At 41.2% G+C, this 16,395-nt stretch overlaps 3 protein-coding genes across 3 annotated transcripts; 1 reads left to right on the plus strand and 2 right to left on the minus strand.

The window, feature by feature from the left end:
* Window positions 1-29: 29 nt before the first annotated feature.
* On the minus strand, window positions 30-5,377 carry tspan3a (tetraspanin 3a). The gene is made up of 7 exons (XM_079500867.1): window positions 5,195-5,377; window positions 4,369-4,560; window positions 3,952-4,026; window positions 3,591-3,692; window positions 3,295-3,447; window positions 2,979-3,062; window positions 30-890 (listed from the first exon to the last, which is right to left on the minus strand). Exons 1-7 carry the CDS (start codon window positions 5,255-5,257, stop codon window positions 798-800), a joined length of 762 nt encoding a protein of 253 aa, XP_079356993.1. The 5' UTR covers window positions 5,258-5,377; the 3' UTR covers window positions 30-797.
* Window positions 5,378-7,345: 1,968 nt separating this feature from the next.
* On the plus strand, window positions 7,346-10,540 carry LOC306923948 (ribosome quality control complex subunit NEMF-like; the record flags this gene model as incomplete). Its single annotated transcript, XM_079502293.1, has 1 exon — window positions 7,346-10,540. The coding sequence occupies one exon, from the start codon at window positions 7,346-7,348 to the stop codon at window positions 10,538-10,540; it is 3,195 nt and encodes a 1,064-aa protein (XP_079358419.1).
* A 3,830-nt stretch (window positions 10,541-14,370) lies between these two features.
* Window positions 14,371-15,418, minus strand: ch25hl1.2 (cholesterol 25-hydroxylase like 1, tandem duplicate 2; the record flags this gene model as incomplete). Its single annotated transcript, XM_079502294.1, has 1 exon — window positions 14,371-15,418. One exon carries the CDS (start codon window positions 15,416-15,418, stop codon window positions 14,762-14,764), a length of 657 nt encoding a protein of 218 aa, XP_079358420.1. The 3' UTR covers window positions 14,371-14,761.
* Window positions 15,419-16,395: the final 977 nt, after the last annotated feature.

Raw genomic sequence — 16,395 nt, forward strand, 5'->3', positions numbered from 1 at the left:
AATGAAGTAAAGCACAAGTACACATGTGAGTCTGAGTAGCATGTTTTATTCATTTTTCCTTCAAATTTCCCTACAGTTCATTTACATTCTTGAGTCTATGGCGACATATTGTCAAACCTCTAAAACTACATTCAGTAGGCTGCTGAAACAATAAACAAACAAAACCTCTACGGCATTTTAGATTGCATGTCAAATTGTAGATGTACCGAGTAGAATTGCGGGCCCACATTTGTCTGAAAGATCTGATGAGTAAATTAATGTTATTTCAAAGGACCTGGCCTCATGTCGCCTATTTTGCTGTTTACAGTAACAGAACACGTACTGCTTGACAAGAGTTGGTTCCACTCAAACCAGTAGTAATAGCAGTAATTCAGATACAGGTACAGGGGAGACTAGACTACACATGGGGAAGTTCTTTCACTCAAGTACTACACTATATTTAAATATTTATAAAATACTGCAAAACCATACACACAGACATAGTGCAAACTGACATATGAGGAAAGTACCCAGTCCACATATTCTATACAGTATAAGGTCCAGCGACCACATTCTAACTTACCTCAAACAAAGGGTAAAACGTAGGTAGTCACAGCAGCAGATTACATGTAAAATCTCATTCCCCATTGACCATTCAAATAATTTGGCCAATAGCTTTTTGAAAAACAAAAGGTAAAAGGAGAAAAAAGGTAAGATGTTAGTGTATGTAAAATAGTTTGTTTTCATGTTCTCGGTCAAAACCGGTTTAAGTCACTCTTAGTGCACGTCTGTGAACGTATTATTGTTAGAAGGAAACTTTATGCGTAGGTTCCCCCAGTGATGAGTAGTTCGTAGGCGGGGTCTCGGCTCCACCTGCAGAGTACCACACATGCACACAGCATCCCCAGCATCTGAGAGACAGGGAATATCAAGTTGTAAGGCAGCTGAAGATTAATCGAATGTATACACTTCTGCATAACATTTTTCTCAAAACGCCATGTGAATTGGAATTGTGGCATCTTATCGCAAACATCCTAGGTTCCATTGGACTATTGTACACAGACCTATAATGCCCCCCTGCCAAACAACCTATACTTACATGGACTGATACAGTATTGTCATGGAAATGCAGCACTATGGCTACTACTATAAACACATTTTTCACTAGTATTTTAAGCCACTTTGCCAAATGTAAAACTTGATGTGTTTAGCAAAAGTCCACCTGTTGGTGGTGCTTCAACAGGCCAATGTGATAAGGGTGGGATATATTCCTCAGCCTAGTAGGAAAGTCTGAAACATTTCACGTAAATTGCACGCTGCGTTCATGATTTGAGGCTTTTTGTTCAAAACGGGTCAATCCTGCAAACTTTGAAAGCCAATGTTAGCCAATTAGGATGAAATATCAGACAGATCCGGCTTGAACACATGACTATAGAGATAGTGTGTAACGATTTGCGGGATTTTTGGACAGAATATTGAGGAGTGATATAAAACTTTTTTTTCTTCAAAAGTAGGCCTCCTGGTGGCGCTATAACAGGCCGTTCTGGAACATTTGGGGCAGAGGTTCATCGTTGGCATTCAGGGAGTGTGTGCAAAATGTGGCATCGACCGGGTTAACGGTGCTGGAGATTAGCTGTACACAGACGGATGGACACACACACACGGACAGACACACACACGGACGGAGTGCAAAACATACTCTCTCCCCATGCCTTCGGCCTGGTGGAGACAATAAACATTCAATGGACATTCAATGAGTGCTGGCATTCCTTCTTTTAACAGGGATTGGAGTGAAAATGTTTAACTAATGATAGCTACACTCCATGAAAAAGGGAATTAAAGAAACAAAGAGAAAAAAAGAACAGGAAAGAAATAGAAACTTTGCAGCTACAATGGCACTGAGGTCAGGATTATATTAACATAGGTTGTGTGCCCAAGACGTCCACAGACGTCCTGGGAAATCCCGCTATGTAGTGGGCACCCTGGGTTACTTTTTTGAAAGTGTTGTGTGGGCACACATTGTGTTAAATCAAAATGTATAGATTAATAAGAATGAAACTCACTATGTCTCTAGTATGTATCAGGAGTGTTCAAAGGAGTTGAATATGTTATTTAATTCAGCAGTTTTTATTAGAAGCTTAGTAGTTGTAAGTTATTTTAGTATGTTTACAGTCAGATGTTGGATTGTTTGTGCCTGTAAGAGTTCTTGCTTTAGTTTACGTGACAAACGTATTGAAGGTGTTCATTTAAATGCTTGCCGGAGGGTGAAGGGTAGTGTGTCTGTCTGTAAGTTAGCAAGTGTTGCACTGAATTTTGGATTCTGTGCTGGGAGATCTTATGCCCAAGTATGGGATGCCATTGTGCAGACTTAAAGGAATTTGCTTAAAGGAAAGCCAATGTGGAGAATGTCACGAAAAAAATCACTACTAGCGCAGCGACTGAAAATAGACCAACTTGCTGGTAAAAAAAGAAAAGATAAAGGCTGAGGACTGTTGGTTCGAACTTCAGCTCTCTACTGTATGTGTTAAAGTGTCCCGGAGACACTCATCCTCTAACTGCTCCCTGGGTGCCTTATTAATGGCATCAACTGCTCGTAATAATTACTATTGGTAAATGCAGAGGATTAATTCCACCTGTGTGCATATGCACTGTGGCAATGATACACCAACAACGAATTTTGGTGGTACAAATAAATACATTGGAATGGCCAATCAGAAAATGTTCATGTAATAAGGCTAGTCTGTCTTCTGAACTAAAAGGCTTAGATCCACAGTGATTCATCTGAATTGACAGTTGACTGTGTTCAAATAAAAGGCAAGACCAAAGGGCCGGCAAATCTAAATACCTTTTAGCTCAAAGGGCATGGTGGGGGAATAAGACAGTTCATATCCACAAGTCCTAAGTCACTGCTAGATCATGTTAACTGTTTACCAATTGGAAATTCCAATTACCTTTTTGTTCACATGATATGAAACTAGCCAATCTCCAAGTATAATTACCTGAATTGCAGCAAATGTTAGTGCAGCCCAGATGACATACATCATGATCTCTTTTAGTTTCTTCACAACTAGAACTTCACATCCCTAAAGATGAAAAATGTATTTTATTCAACAATCAATCAATAATAAAGATACACATGTATGCAGTAACGTTTCTCCAATAAACAAGTCGAATGAGGAGCTTTAGTCCAGTGTGCGGAGTCTGCAGAGTGCAGAGTATATTTCTTTTAAAATCTCATGTTGCACATCTGTAATTGTCCTGCGCCTGGACATTTCATTTGGAAGTGCATGCAAGGTTTCTAATTCAATGTTTTACCTCCGGGTAGAGGTCTTCAGTATGAGCAAGGGATCCAGTGCAGGCTTCTGTATTACTTTTGCAGCAGCTAATGGGGACGCTGTTGTTTTTAGTTTCATTAAACCAGCGAGTGTTCATCCAATCCGAGTAATTGTGGATTCCGCAGCACTGAAGCTGTGGGAGTAACCATGAAAAGATTACCAGATTAGTTTTCTTGGCAGTCATTTTGTTCCAAAAGTACAATTCTATCAAACAAGTTCACAGGGAAAATATCATTGTATGGCCTAGGTCTTCACTCCACAACATTGGGATCTCACCTGTCTCTGCACATAGTCGATGGCACGGCTCGGGGCATCACTGTTGGTGCCATTGTACTCGTCATACACGTTCCGGATGGAACCGTTAACCTCATCTTCAACCTGCCAACAATCAGGGAGAGTGCTGATATTTTTTACTAAACTGAAACTGTACAGTCAATAGCCCCATGTCCTTATTTATTACAAATAAATACTATCAGATAAAACAGATTGCATTATTTTACAAGTGATAGAATGTTCCAAAAAGCAGTTTGCTCCTTGCAGCACATCTGAAAGGTGTTGACTGATTACACGGTGTAATGAGGTCAAACAGAAATTAAAGATTAAATCACTTGAATAATGATGTTTTGACTTGACTGACCTTTGCTCTGTAAATATATCCAAGAACCACCACAGCCACTTCCGTCATGAACACCAGCAGAAGGATGATCACAAACTGTGGATGATATTATATTTAGACAGAGTTTTAGATAAGTTGCACTCAAGGAAGGGATTTATTTGTAAAACTAATCAAAGGTAAGATGCAGGGGCTACGTTTTCTGTTCATCTAATTGCGGTTTTGTTTTAGTTGCTGCCCTTGTGTCAGGAGTTGTCCATCGGAAGCCATTATTTACATAGAATGACCAATTACAATTGTGATTAGAAATTCAAAGATTGTGGCATACTGGCCCGATTTCTTTTTATTTTATTATTAGTAATCCTCATTTTAAAAAGCTGAAAAATGTCTCATTATATAATAGTAAAACAAAAACATTTGCAACACTGGATATTCACTGACCGTTGCAAGTCCACAGTAGCTCTCTCGTACTGTAGCACAGCATCCAATGAGTCCAATAATGAACAAGAGGGCTCCGACAGCGATGATGGTCACAGCAGGGATAAAGGTATACACATCCTCAAAGAAGTGGTCATAGTCATCATATGTGATGAACACATAGGCTCCAACATAGCATAAAATACCAGCTGCTGCCTGTGGGTTGAGAAGGCAGCACACTATGTATTCCCATTTGCCAAAACTTCATAGGACTCATGAAAATGCAGAAGAAGCTAAGAAGAACTCAAAACAGTGCAAGATTCAAGAGGAGTCAAGTCAAGATTCAAGTCAAGAGGATATTTATTGTTGCCACTTATACAAGTAACTTAAGTAAAAAGTGGCATGCACTGACTGTGCTAACAATAATAAGTGCAGATACATTTTTGCATGCACGTATGTGCAAACGGAAATATATTAATTTAGGCATTTATTATATACACACACACACACACACACACGTATCTTGTTACCATATTTGAATATTACTAGGACTATGAACATCGAACAAACTACGTTGTTTATTAATCAAATAAAATAAAACTAAATTTATCACATCCCGCAAAATGTGCGAGATAAGTCAAAGTCTCAGGACTTTCACTCATATAAATCTTGAATGTAATGCTATCCATGCAATGTTTCACATCCCATCCTATTCCTAACCTGTCTCTGAAGTTGTTTATAAACAAAGGTCAGTTCTCACAACTAGGCTACACATTGACATTAGCTTGCTTGTGGCTAGCTATTTCTGTGACGCACGTCCAAGAGTCAAAAGGTAAACGGTCAAACTTACCCAAAATATCAGATTTAGAAAGACCAACACCGTCTTTGACGACGTTATGCCGCACTGCCCCATGCCTGATACTGAGAAGGAATCCAGTATTGCTATAAAAGTTAAAAGGCTTTTCTTCTATTCAGACATATTGTCCTGGCCCGCTGACATCCCGATACCCCGACTGAACCTCTGGATGTTTTCCCGTGGAGGCTGCTGCGCAGCCGCACCGCGGTACTCATGGCTCTGCCTCTGGTGGCGGATCAAGTCGCTTTGCAGGTTGTTGATCCGGTCTGGTTCTAGACAAGATACGGAAACAACACGTAAATGTATGTGAGTGTGCAAATCATGGTGCAAATGATCGGATACGAAAGGCGGGGATCTAGACCGGATCACACTGGTTAAATGAGAATGAAAACCATGTTACCAGGCTTTACCGCGGTGCGGAGAAATCCGAAGTCTAGTCGGCCCTGTGTTTATTGTTAAAGGGCCACTTCACCACTTTTAAACATTTCCATCAATGTCTTCATCGTTATGCTAACATGCTGTCTTCATCAGTGTAGTATGTTATTATGATATATTGAATGTGTTTTCATTATAATATATGCTGAAATAGTTCTATAGCCTAAGTATGATTTTATTCCAGTCAAAAAAATGCTCTACCAAACGGTTGAATTGTCACTTACTTTTAAAAGGCAGTGATGCCAAGATAATATATTGACAATTTATAATGGAAAACAAAACAAAATAAAAACTTTTGAACACCCACTGTTGCTAATACCTATAGATATTTCTTTCTGTTTACACAGATGGAGACTAAATCATTTTACAGTGCAAGAAACTGAACTTGCACTACTTGTACCATAAAGTGACTAACAACCCGTTTGGTAGAGCATGTTTTCTGAAAAATGTCAGAAATATAATTTAAAAAAATCACACCCGTGTGAACTGAGTGGTGTATGGTCTTATATAGACTGATCAGCTGTGGTCTGACGTAATGTCTGACGTAATTAAATCACACCCGTGTGAACTGGGTGACCATAGCAACCATGCTCATTTTTTGGTACGAACAGACAGACAGACAAACTAACAAAGCCAGTTGTAGGAGTGGTTTACACCACTCAAAAATCACACCCGTGTGAACTGAGTGGTGTAAGGTCTTATATAGACTGATCAGCTGTGGTCTGACGTAATGTCTGACGTAATGAAATCACACCCGTGTGAACTGGGTGACCATAGCAACCATGCTAATTTTTTGGTACGAACAGACAGACAGACAAACTAACAAAGCCAGTTGTAGGAGTGGTTTTACACCACTCAAAAATAATGGTTAAATAATTATTTAACCATTATTTTTATTATTTTGTATTGTATCAAGTTACATAATCATGTTCAGTAACATCTATGAGATGATAATATGCCAAAGAAATCATCTCACCTTTGAAACTGTGGCACTCTGTCTGACTTCCTCATTGCCACCTGACTTGGTGGCAATGGTGTGTGAAGCCACAGTGCCATCTAGTGGATATCTTTGGCATAACACACCTCAACCGAATGGTAGAAATAGCTCAAACAGGTTGAGTTCTTTTTCAGCATTGTTTTCAATGAGATATAGTGACTTAAAATGTGCTCTACCAATTGGTCGGCACACTTTTGTGAACCCCATACACAACAAGCAGGAGCGGACTGTAAATACACATCACTCCAGTCTTCAGCTGATCTAGGGATGTGTTCGAAAATACAGCACGGAGCCTATTGACCTGGTATTAAAGAGCATAAAGTAAGATCTTGTGTATGTCCTCCTTATTATTAGGATTATAAAGATTTGTTAAGTGGCAAATTATGTGACCAATGCATCTCAGGCGATTTTATGGTGTAAACGCAAAAGTAATGTAATGAGTGGTGTAACTAGTTACATGTATTACTTTTTTGAGTAACGGACCCCAACTCTGCGTGTGACACAGACATTAGATGGCTTTTACCTCAGAGTCACATCATAAAAGGCCTTATGCTGTTCCATGTTTGTTGATATCAAGTTGCTAAGGTTACGTGCGTAACGTCAGTGTGATGTGGATGATTAAGGCACCTATATAAATGGGTTTCTTGCTGGTATTTTTATACTTGCAATATTCATTGTGTATTCTTAATTTGATATCTGCTAGTCAGGACACCATGAAATCAAGATTTAATACTTTGGATATCAGGGCGGTCATTGCTGAAATCAATGCCAACTATCTTGACTTGAGAGTAAACAACATCTATGACATCGACAAGAAGACTTATCTCATCCGTCTACAAAAGCCTGACACCAAAGTAACTCTCCTGGTCGAGTCTGGGATTCGTATTCACTCCACAGACTTTGAATGGCCTAAGAATACCTTTCCATCTGGATTTGCCATGAAATGCCGAAAGCATCTGAAGAATAAGCGGCTGACACATGTTAAACAGCTTGGAGTTGACAGGATTATTGACATCCAGTTTGGCTCAAACGAGGCTACTTACCACTTGATAGTTGAACTTTATGACAGGGGTAACATAATTCTCACAGACTATGAGTACATCATCCTGACTCTACTGCGGTTCCGCACTGATGAGGCAGAAGATGTGAAGATTGCTGTGAGAGAGAGATATCCCATAGAGAACGCCCAGGCCCCTGAACCTCTCTTCAGTTTGGAGAGTCTCACTGAAGTCCTCTCCGGAGCACCGAATGGAGTGAACGTGAAAAAGGTCCTCAACCCACATCTTCCCTATGGAGCAACTCTGATAGAACACTGTTTGATTGAAGTGGGTCTCTCAGGCAACGTCAAAGTTGACAGCAATGTAGAAGCTGCTGAAGTTGCACCTAAAATCCTGGATGCCCTGCAAATGGCTGAAAAGTATATGGAGGAAACAGAACATTTCAGTGGAAAAGGTTACATTATTCAAAAGAGTGAAAAGAAGCCAAGCCTATCTCCTGAGAAACCTTGTGAAGAACTTCTCATGTATGAGGAATTCCATCCATTCCTCTATGCACAACATGCAGAGAGCCACTATGTGGAGTTTGATTCATTTAATAAGGCAGTGGATGAGTTCCATTCTAAGACAGAGAGCCAGAAGATTGACAAACAATCTTTCCAGCAGGAGAAACAGGTTCTGAAGAAGGTGGACAATGTCAAGAGAGACCATGAACAGAGGCTGAAAGGCCTGCATCAATCACAGGAGGTGGACAGAGTAAAGGGTGAACTGGTGGAGCTGAACCTGGCTTTGGTGGAGAGGGCTTTACAAATGGTCTCCAGTGCACTGGCCAAGCAGATGAGCTGGACAGAGATAGGCCTCATTGTCAAGGAAGCCCAGACTGCAGGAGATCCCATTGCCTGTGCCATCAAAGAACTTAAGCTGCGGACCAATCATATCACCATGCTGTTGGAGAACCCATACATTTCTGAGGAGGACCATGATGAGGAAGAGGACAAGGACATTGTGGCTGAGGAGAAGGAGGTGCACAAAGGCAAGAAAAACAAGAATAAATACAACGGACAGAAGAACAAACTGCAAAAGAACAAGCCCATATTGGTGGATGTGGACGTCAGCTTGTCAGCTTATGCCAATGCCAAAACATACTATGACCACAAACGAAGTGCTGCAACAAAAGAACAGAAGACAGTTGAGGCAGCACAGAAGGCTTTCAAATCAGCAGAGAAAAAGGCAAAGCAAACACTAAAAACACAAAAGACTGTGATCAATATTCAGAAGGCCAGGAAGGTCTACTGGTTTGAGAAATTCTTGTGGTTCATCAGTTCAGAGAATTATTTGGTCATAGCAGGCCGGGACCAACAACAGAATGAAATTATTGTAAAACGCTATCTGAGGGCTGGTGATGTTTACCTTCATGCAGACCTCCATGGAGCGGCCAGCTATGTCATCAAAAACCCCTCAGGTGATACTATTCCTCCCCGTACCTTGACAGAAGCTGGCACTATGGCTGTGTGTTTCAGTGCTGCCTGGGATGGTAAGTTCAGCAGCAGTGCCTGGTGGGTCCACCATCACCAGGTGTCCAAGACAGCTCCTACCGGAGAATACCTCCCCACTGGAAGTTTCATGATCAGAGGAAAGAAGAACTTCCTGCCTCCTTCCTACTTGGTGATGGGTTTCGGTTTTCTCTTCAAGGTTGATGAACAGTCTGTGTTTAGGCACAAAGGGGAGAGGAGGGTTAAGACCATAGAGGAAGACATGGAGATGGTCACCTCCAGCTCAGCAGAGCTTCTAGAAGAGGGAGAAGAGCTGATTGGGGATGACAGCAGTGATGATGGAGAGGGTGAAGAGCAGGACAGAGAAGTAGACGGAGAGAAAATGGAAAGGGCAGAAGTGGAGGAGGACAGAGGGAGCAAAGTGTTGTCTATCATTCCTGAGGAATCCACAACAGAGGTGATGCCACCAGGGGAAAACAACATGAAAGATGAAGGAGAGGAGCAAAAGCTAAAGAATGATAGCGAGAGTGCCGAGATCAGTTTTTCAGATATAACCACTCAAAATGACAGGTCCAAAAGCGAAGTGACTGCTGAGGATGATGCAAACAGTCAGAGGAGAAAATACATGACTGCCAAAGAGAGAAGGGATAAGAAGAAGCCGAAAATAGGAGGTCCTGAGGCCCAGGCCAAAGCTGAGGGGATATCTGAGGACTCACCACCTGCCCCATTAGTTAACCAGGGAGCCCAGGACAAAGTAAGACTCTCCCAGCATCCACCGAAGAGAGGCCAGAAATCCAAACTGAAGAAGATGAAGGAGAAGTACAGGGACCAAGATGAACAGGACAGAGAGCTGATGATGATGAAGCTTGGATCGTTCGGTTGCAAGGAGGACAAGGACATGGGGACAAAACTTGGCAATGGCAAAGGGAGAGAAGAGCCCCTCAGGAAAGTCCTTCAGAAAGCGCCTCAGAAACCCTGCAGTGTGGAGGCTTCTGCAAAAAAGTCAGAGTGGACAGGGAGAGCAGAGGACTTGGAGGGTCAGCCTGGAGTGGATGCGGGTGCTGAAGCAGAGGACAAGGAAGATGATGTTGACCAGGATAACCCCGGAGCGGAAGAAGATAATCTACTCAACTCTCTGACTGGCCAGCCTCATCCTGATGACGTATTACTGTTCTGTGTGCCAGTTTGCGGCCCCTACACCGCCCTGTCCAACTACAAGCACAAGGTGAAATTGACACCAGGCTTTCAAACGAGAGGCAAAGCTGCCCGTACTGCACTTTTCAGCTTCTCGAAAGCAAAGGAGGCTTCAGAAAGGGAAAAATACTTATTCCGCAGTGTCAAGGATTCAGATATAGCTAAAAACATGCCAGGTAAAGTTAAAGTGTCTGCACCTAACCTGGTCACTGCCAAGAAGAAATAAGAGAGTGAAAGTAGTCATGTGCAATGATTTCATCAGGCAAACAAAGGTAAAGTATAGAATGCTTTATGCCAACTTCACTAATGCCTTTCAGATGAATACATGACCATATGTTATCCATCTCCATCAGAATCAGAAGATTAGAGCCCTGTCCCTCTTTTCAACTGCAATGTGTATTGACCAGGCAAGTAAGCAGAACAGAACAGACTTTCACATGATTCCCAACAGAAGAGTCGCACACACAAAGCTGGGCATATAGGAAACAAACATAGGCCTACACAAACAATAAACAATACAATTAATAATGACAAAATGTACATAGGTGAATTCCCATAATTGAGAGCATAATATGAACAGAGGTTCATACCAACTTCCCCAGAATCTTTTTCCTGGGAGTTTTCCTAGGGATATTTTAAATGTGAGCATGGAGTTATATAGGAAAACAACTTGGCAATGATGGAGGTGCAGCTGAGACAGCACTGGATGTAGTCCAGCTACAGTTTTTCTTTTTTTCATCATAGATTATTCAAATTTCAAATTCAAATTCAACACAAAGGTACAACAGAAATAGTCAACAGTCGCTTCTATTAAAATTAAGTTACGGCATGGGTATCACTGGGGACGCAAGGGAGTGATGGCTGCCAAGGCAAATGGACCAGAGTTAAATTAACAGACATTGGTCTTATCATTTATATAATTTTCCTTTTTGAGTGGTGCAAACCACTCCAACAACCAGCTTTGTCTGTATCTATGTTTGTGTCTATGTATGTCTGTACCTGTACGTGTGTGTACCTGTTCGTGGGACCCAAAACAATGAGCATGGTTACTATGTTCACTGACATTACGTCAGACCACAGCTGATCAGGCTATATAAGACCTTGCACCACTCAGTTCACACGGGTGTGATTTTTTATATACAAACAAACAATATTACAGAACAATACCAATACTTAAAAAAATAAAAATCACACCTGTGTGAAGTGAGGCGCACTAATATATTAAAGTCTAACTCGTGTTGCTATGATTAGGTGATGTAATGGTGATGTAAAACAAACGGTCACAAAACAAACATTAAATTCTCTTTATTGTTAATGGCATTTAATGTTTGAGTTAGGGACAAGATGATGTAAAATGTTCCCTTCATTGTCAATGGTGTTTTTAAAACAAACATTGAACTAAAAACAAACATTAATTTATCTTCATTGTCAATGGCGTTTTTAAAACAAACATTGATCTAAAAACAAACATTAACCCCCCTCAAAAATACAAACAAAACAAAAACATACAGTACATACATAAATACAGTATAATAAGGGCACTTAGACTGTTAACAATAACAGTCCTTATGGCCACAAGACCAAACAGCTGCAGATAATACAATTAGACATTTTCAGACTCAACCATGAGATAAGAGAAATCATTTACCGTAACATATTGGATAAACCGTCCCCATATTCTTTCAAACACCTTTTGTTTATTCTTTAGGGTATATGTGATTTTTGTCCATGGGAAGGCACATAGATATCTCCCTAAACCATTGAGCAATACTGGGTTTGCCTTTCTATTTACATGATAAAGCTATAGCCCTTTTTGCTTGTAGTAAGCATAAATCTAAAAATCTTTGTTCACTACTCTGTATCTTATGGGCAGGTGGGTAAAGACCTAATAGAAACAGTTTTGGGTCAAGCTCAACATTTATAAACAATATCTTCTGAATCTCCACCCGAATCTCCCTCCTTACCTCTTCCCAGAATTATTTTACTCTTGGGCATGCCCATAGATAATGGAAATGTGTACCTTTGTGCTTTGTCATTACCACATCTGATACAAGTATCTGGAATATCTACACTAAATTATATTACATTTCTCTGGCGTGATATACACCCTTATCAGCCAATTATATTGTAATAGTTTTAACCAAGTGTTACCCGTCTGAGATTGAGCCTTGCATTGATGGTGAACAGAATACAAAAAGAAACAGACATGGGCCATGGGAAATCATAGCCGCAGAGGTCTTCTATGGACACATACACATGCACCACATGAACACCGACATGGTGAGTAGATGGCATTTCAGGTTCAGCGTAGACCAAAAACCCACTAACCAGCTCCCAGCCCCCAAGACACTGAATTGCCAACGCAAAGGGAAACGAGTACATGTGATGGATGGTGTGGAATGTGACTTACAACCAGCGGGCGGATCCTGTGGTGGAGCAGGTGCCAGAAAAAGTACCGTTCAGTGCCCCTGACCCTGTCGGCCCAGACCCAGGGGACCAAAGGCCAACCCACTGTTCCAGAGCCTGACCCTGAATTTCAGAAGCTGAATTAAAAAGGCCCCACATAGATCAGGTACAGTAGTAGGCAACTTTACATTTTATTATAGACTGCTAATTCAAATATTGCAAACCGAATAAGTCAATAGTTTAATATGAAAAATAAAGGATAAATTATGAAAAACTAAATGCAAGGGTGCTACAGGATTAAACAGCTGCACTTCTGTGCACACATGGGTGTCAGGTGTTTTCAAGTGAAAAGCAAACATATATGCTATGTAGATTGAATGTATTTTGCTGACATCTAGGTAATTGAAGAAAATACTCACTCAAATAAGTGCTCCTAATTTAAATTACAGAACTATAGCCTACATAACTAGTAGGTACCATGTTCTTTAAAGGGATATTTCACCTTCAAAAAAACTTTTGGTAATTTCATCATCTACTCAGATTTATGTGAACACCCTAGACCGTTTTTAAGTTGTGCGATTCAGTACTATTTATATATTTGATAATAATTTTGCTGCCCCGCTCCCTTCCTATACAAACCCATTGTAACTTCAAACTCTATTTTAAACATGATAGATTCATTGAAAACACATGTCCTTTTTTCTGGTGACTGATATTGTCCGTGAGGGTTTTTTCATTTACTGTTTTCATTTATTTTCTTAAATTTGTTTTGGAAAAGGAGGAGGACAGAGGAGACTCAAAAATCAAAAATGGCACAGTCGGTAGTGCTGTTGCCTCACAGCTAGAAAGTCCTGGGTTCGATTCCTGCTGGGGACGCTGTGGGCGCTGGGGGCGTGTTCTCTCCTCCACGTCATCAGTGCCCATACCCGAGGCGGGGTTGACGAAAGGGCCTTTCTGTGTGGAGTTTGCATGTTCTCCCTGTGTCCCCTAGGGTATGTACCCTCAGTAATCCTGGTCTCTAAACTACTTCCCCCTCGCCATTCGGGGCGCCTGATGGAGGGGAAAGGAACTGGTCAGAATAACGTGTTCCTTCCACGCGCTACGTCCGGCCGGGGAAACTCCCCCGTCAGGTGAAAAGAAGCAGCTTGGACTCCTCATGCATAGAAGGAAGCATGAGGTCAGTCCGCTGCCCCCCAGGTTGGCAGAGGAAGTGTAGGGCCCAGGATTACATTAGATAATTGACAGTGGGTGAAAAAATGGGTTGCAAAATCGTGGTAAATAATAATAATCAAAAATAATTATTAAAAATAAATGAAAACAGTAAATGAAAAAACATGGCCCCCTCATTATTAGGAATAGGACAACATTAGTCACCAGAAAAAGGACGGGTATTTCCGATGAATCTATCATGGTTAAAATGGAGTTTGAAGTTCTATATATCAAATTACTGAATCCAGCAACTTAAAAACTGTCTGGGGTGTTCACATAAGCCTGAGTAGACGATAAAATGAAATGAACGTTTTTTTAGTGAAATATCCCTTTAAGTATAGAGGTTTGAATCCACAACTGCAAATATCCTATATAAAAATTAAAACAAGCACCACAATGGTAACATCACTGCTAAATAAATAAAAGATGAGGGTACCAGACTACAAAGTTTAGGCTATTCCAAAATTATTATTGGCTATATCTGCATGGAGAAGTGTGAATTTGTATCACGTCTCCTTAATGAAATGTAATACATTACTCTGATATGTAGGCGAGCATATATTAATTATGAAGCACAGGATCACTTTCAAAGTAAAGCAACGTGACACACCAGAACCCAGAGGTAGTCTAGCAGTGCTTTTAGTACTGCAACCAGCACAGGAAAGTTGGAGGCATTACATATCACACATACATTAAAATAAATGATAAACTCATGTTAGGAGATTGAAAGAACACACATGTCATTACATACACATTACATATGTTCATATAATTCTACTTGCTAATGAACCCACCCTTCACCTCCCTCACTCACATACACACAGTTTGTGTATCATTGTTCTTTAACAATTGGACTAACAAAGCTGAAATCAGCATGTGTGCCAAATATTTTGTCCCAATGGGTGAAGTGGGGTGCAAAGTTGGAATTAGGTTTTTGATGGTGCACGTCGTGTTTGCTGGGCCCTCCATAGATGCCGAACGGAATCAGACGAGACATGGACCATGGGAAATCATAGCCACAGTGGTCTTCTATGGACACATACACATGCACCACCATGAACACCCACGTGGTGAGTAGATGGCATCGTAGGATGACCGGGTTCAGCGTGGTCCAAAGGCCCACCGTTACCAGCTCCCAGCCGCCAAGACACTGAGTGGCTAGCGCAAAGGGAGACGAGTACATGTGATGGATGGCGTGGAATGTGACGTATAACCAGCGGATCCTGTGGTGGAGCAGGTGCCAGATGAAGTACTGGAAGTCAAACAGCAGGATGTTTCCCGTCACCCCAGCGATCAGCTCCAATAGGGAGGGAGCCTGGTCAGGAAGGTCCACAGGTGGTCTCCATGCCCACTGCACCACCGATGCTGGGAACACGAGGAACGCATGGTTGTACAGGGTGACACCTGCACAGTGAAGCAGCGTCGAGGGGGTCGGACGTCGGCTAGGCTGGATCTTGAACTGCTGGACCCATGTCCATCTGTCTCCCATGATGTCACAGACGAGGAAGGGGAGGCAAAAGACAAAGTATGAAGACACTGTCAAAATGATGGGGAAAAGTGGAGATCTCAAATAGTCTACGTAGTTGAGCCTCATGGTGTCCCAGAGCGGCTGTAGCAAAGAGTCATTTGCTACCCATTCTTTATAAAGACCTGACGCAATATGTACAAGATCCATCTCTTATACGAAATAGCACAAGTAGGATATCTCACACTAATCTTTTAGCATGTCGAAAGTTTAAGCCAGAAAGAGTGACCAGAAAAGACTTCGTCTCATGAGTGCTTTTCTGACTGTGTGGTATCAACTAACAGGGGTACTACAAATTATTAATGCACTCAGGGTATAGTCAGGCTATAGTCTTCCAAATACAGTGCCATGGAAAACCTTCTCTACCCCTTCTCTAGAGCAGGGGACAGTCTTCAATAGGGGGTCCGGGACCCCTAGGGGGTCCTCAGTGTTACTACAGTGGGGCTGCCAAATATTTGTGTTAATTTTAGTAAATATTATAATGTAAATAAAAAATCTTTCCATTATTCACTTGAACCCTAGCATCCCTATTCTGAGAACTTTAGCCAAAATAGCAGATCTACAGTACAAGCTCGTAACGCCTCGCGCTGTGAGGCATTGTGAGCTTGTAGATCGGATATTTTTGGCAAAGAGGTTTGGTGTGGTGTAGAGGGGAAAAAAGGGCAGACCATGTACAGAGAGAGTGAAAGGTCAAGTTTACTAAATATTGACGGTTAAATGGAGAAATGTCTGAAAGTACACATTAACATGATGAATCCAACATAACACTTTCCCTTTAATATTAAATTGCTCAAAAATATCCTGACAGTCATTAAGGTTTGTTCAAGAAAGAAATATAGCTGCAAGCAGCGATAACGCAGGACCAAGCAGAAAGGCAATAAGCAATAAGAACAATATGCAGTCCATTTTGATTGGGGGGTTCTTGAAGACTCATACACTGA

The sequence above is a fragment of the Electrona antarctica genome, assembly GCF_951216825.1.
Source record: "Electrona antarctica genome assembly, chromosome: 5".
Classification (NCBI taxonomy): Eukaryota; Metazoa; Chordata; class Actinopteri; order Myctophiformes; family Myctophidae; genus Electrona; species Electrona antarctica.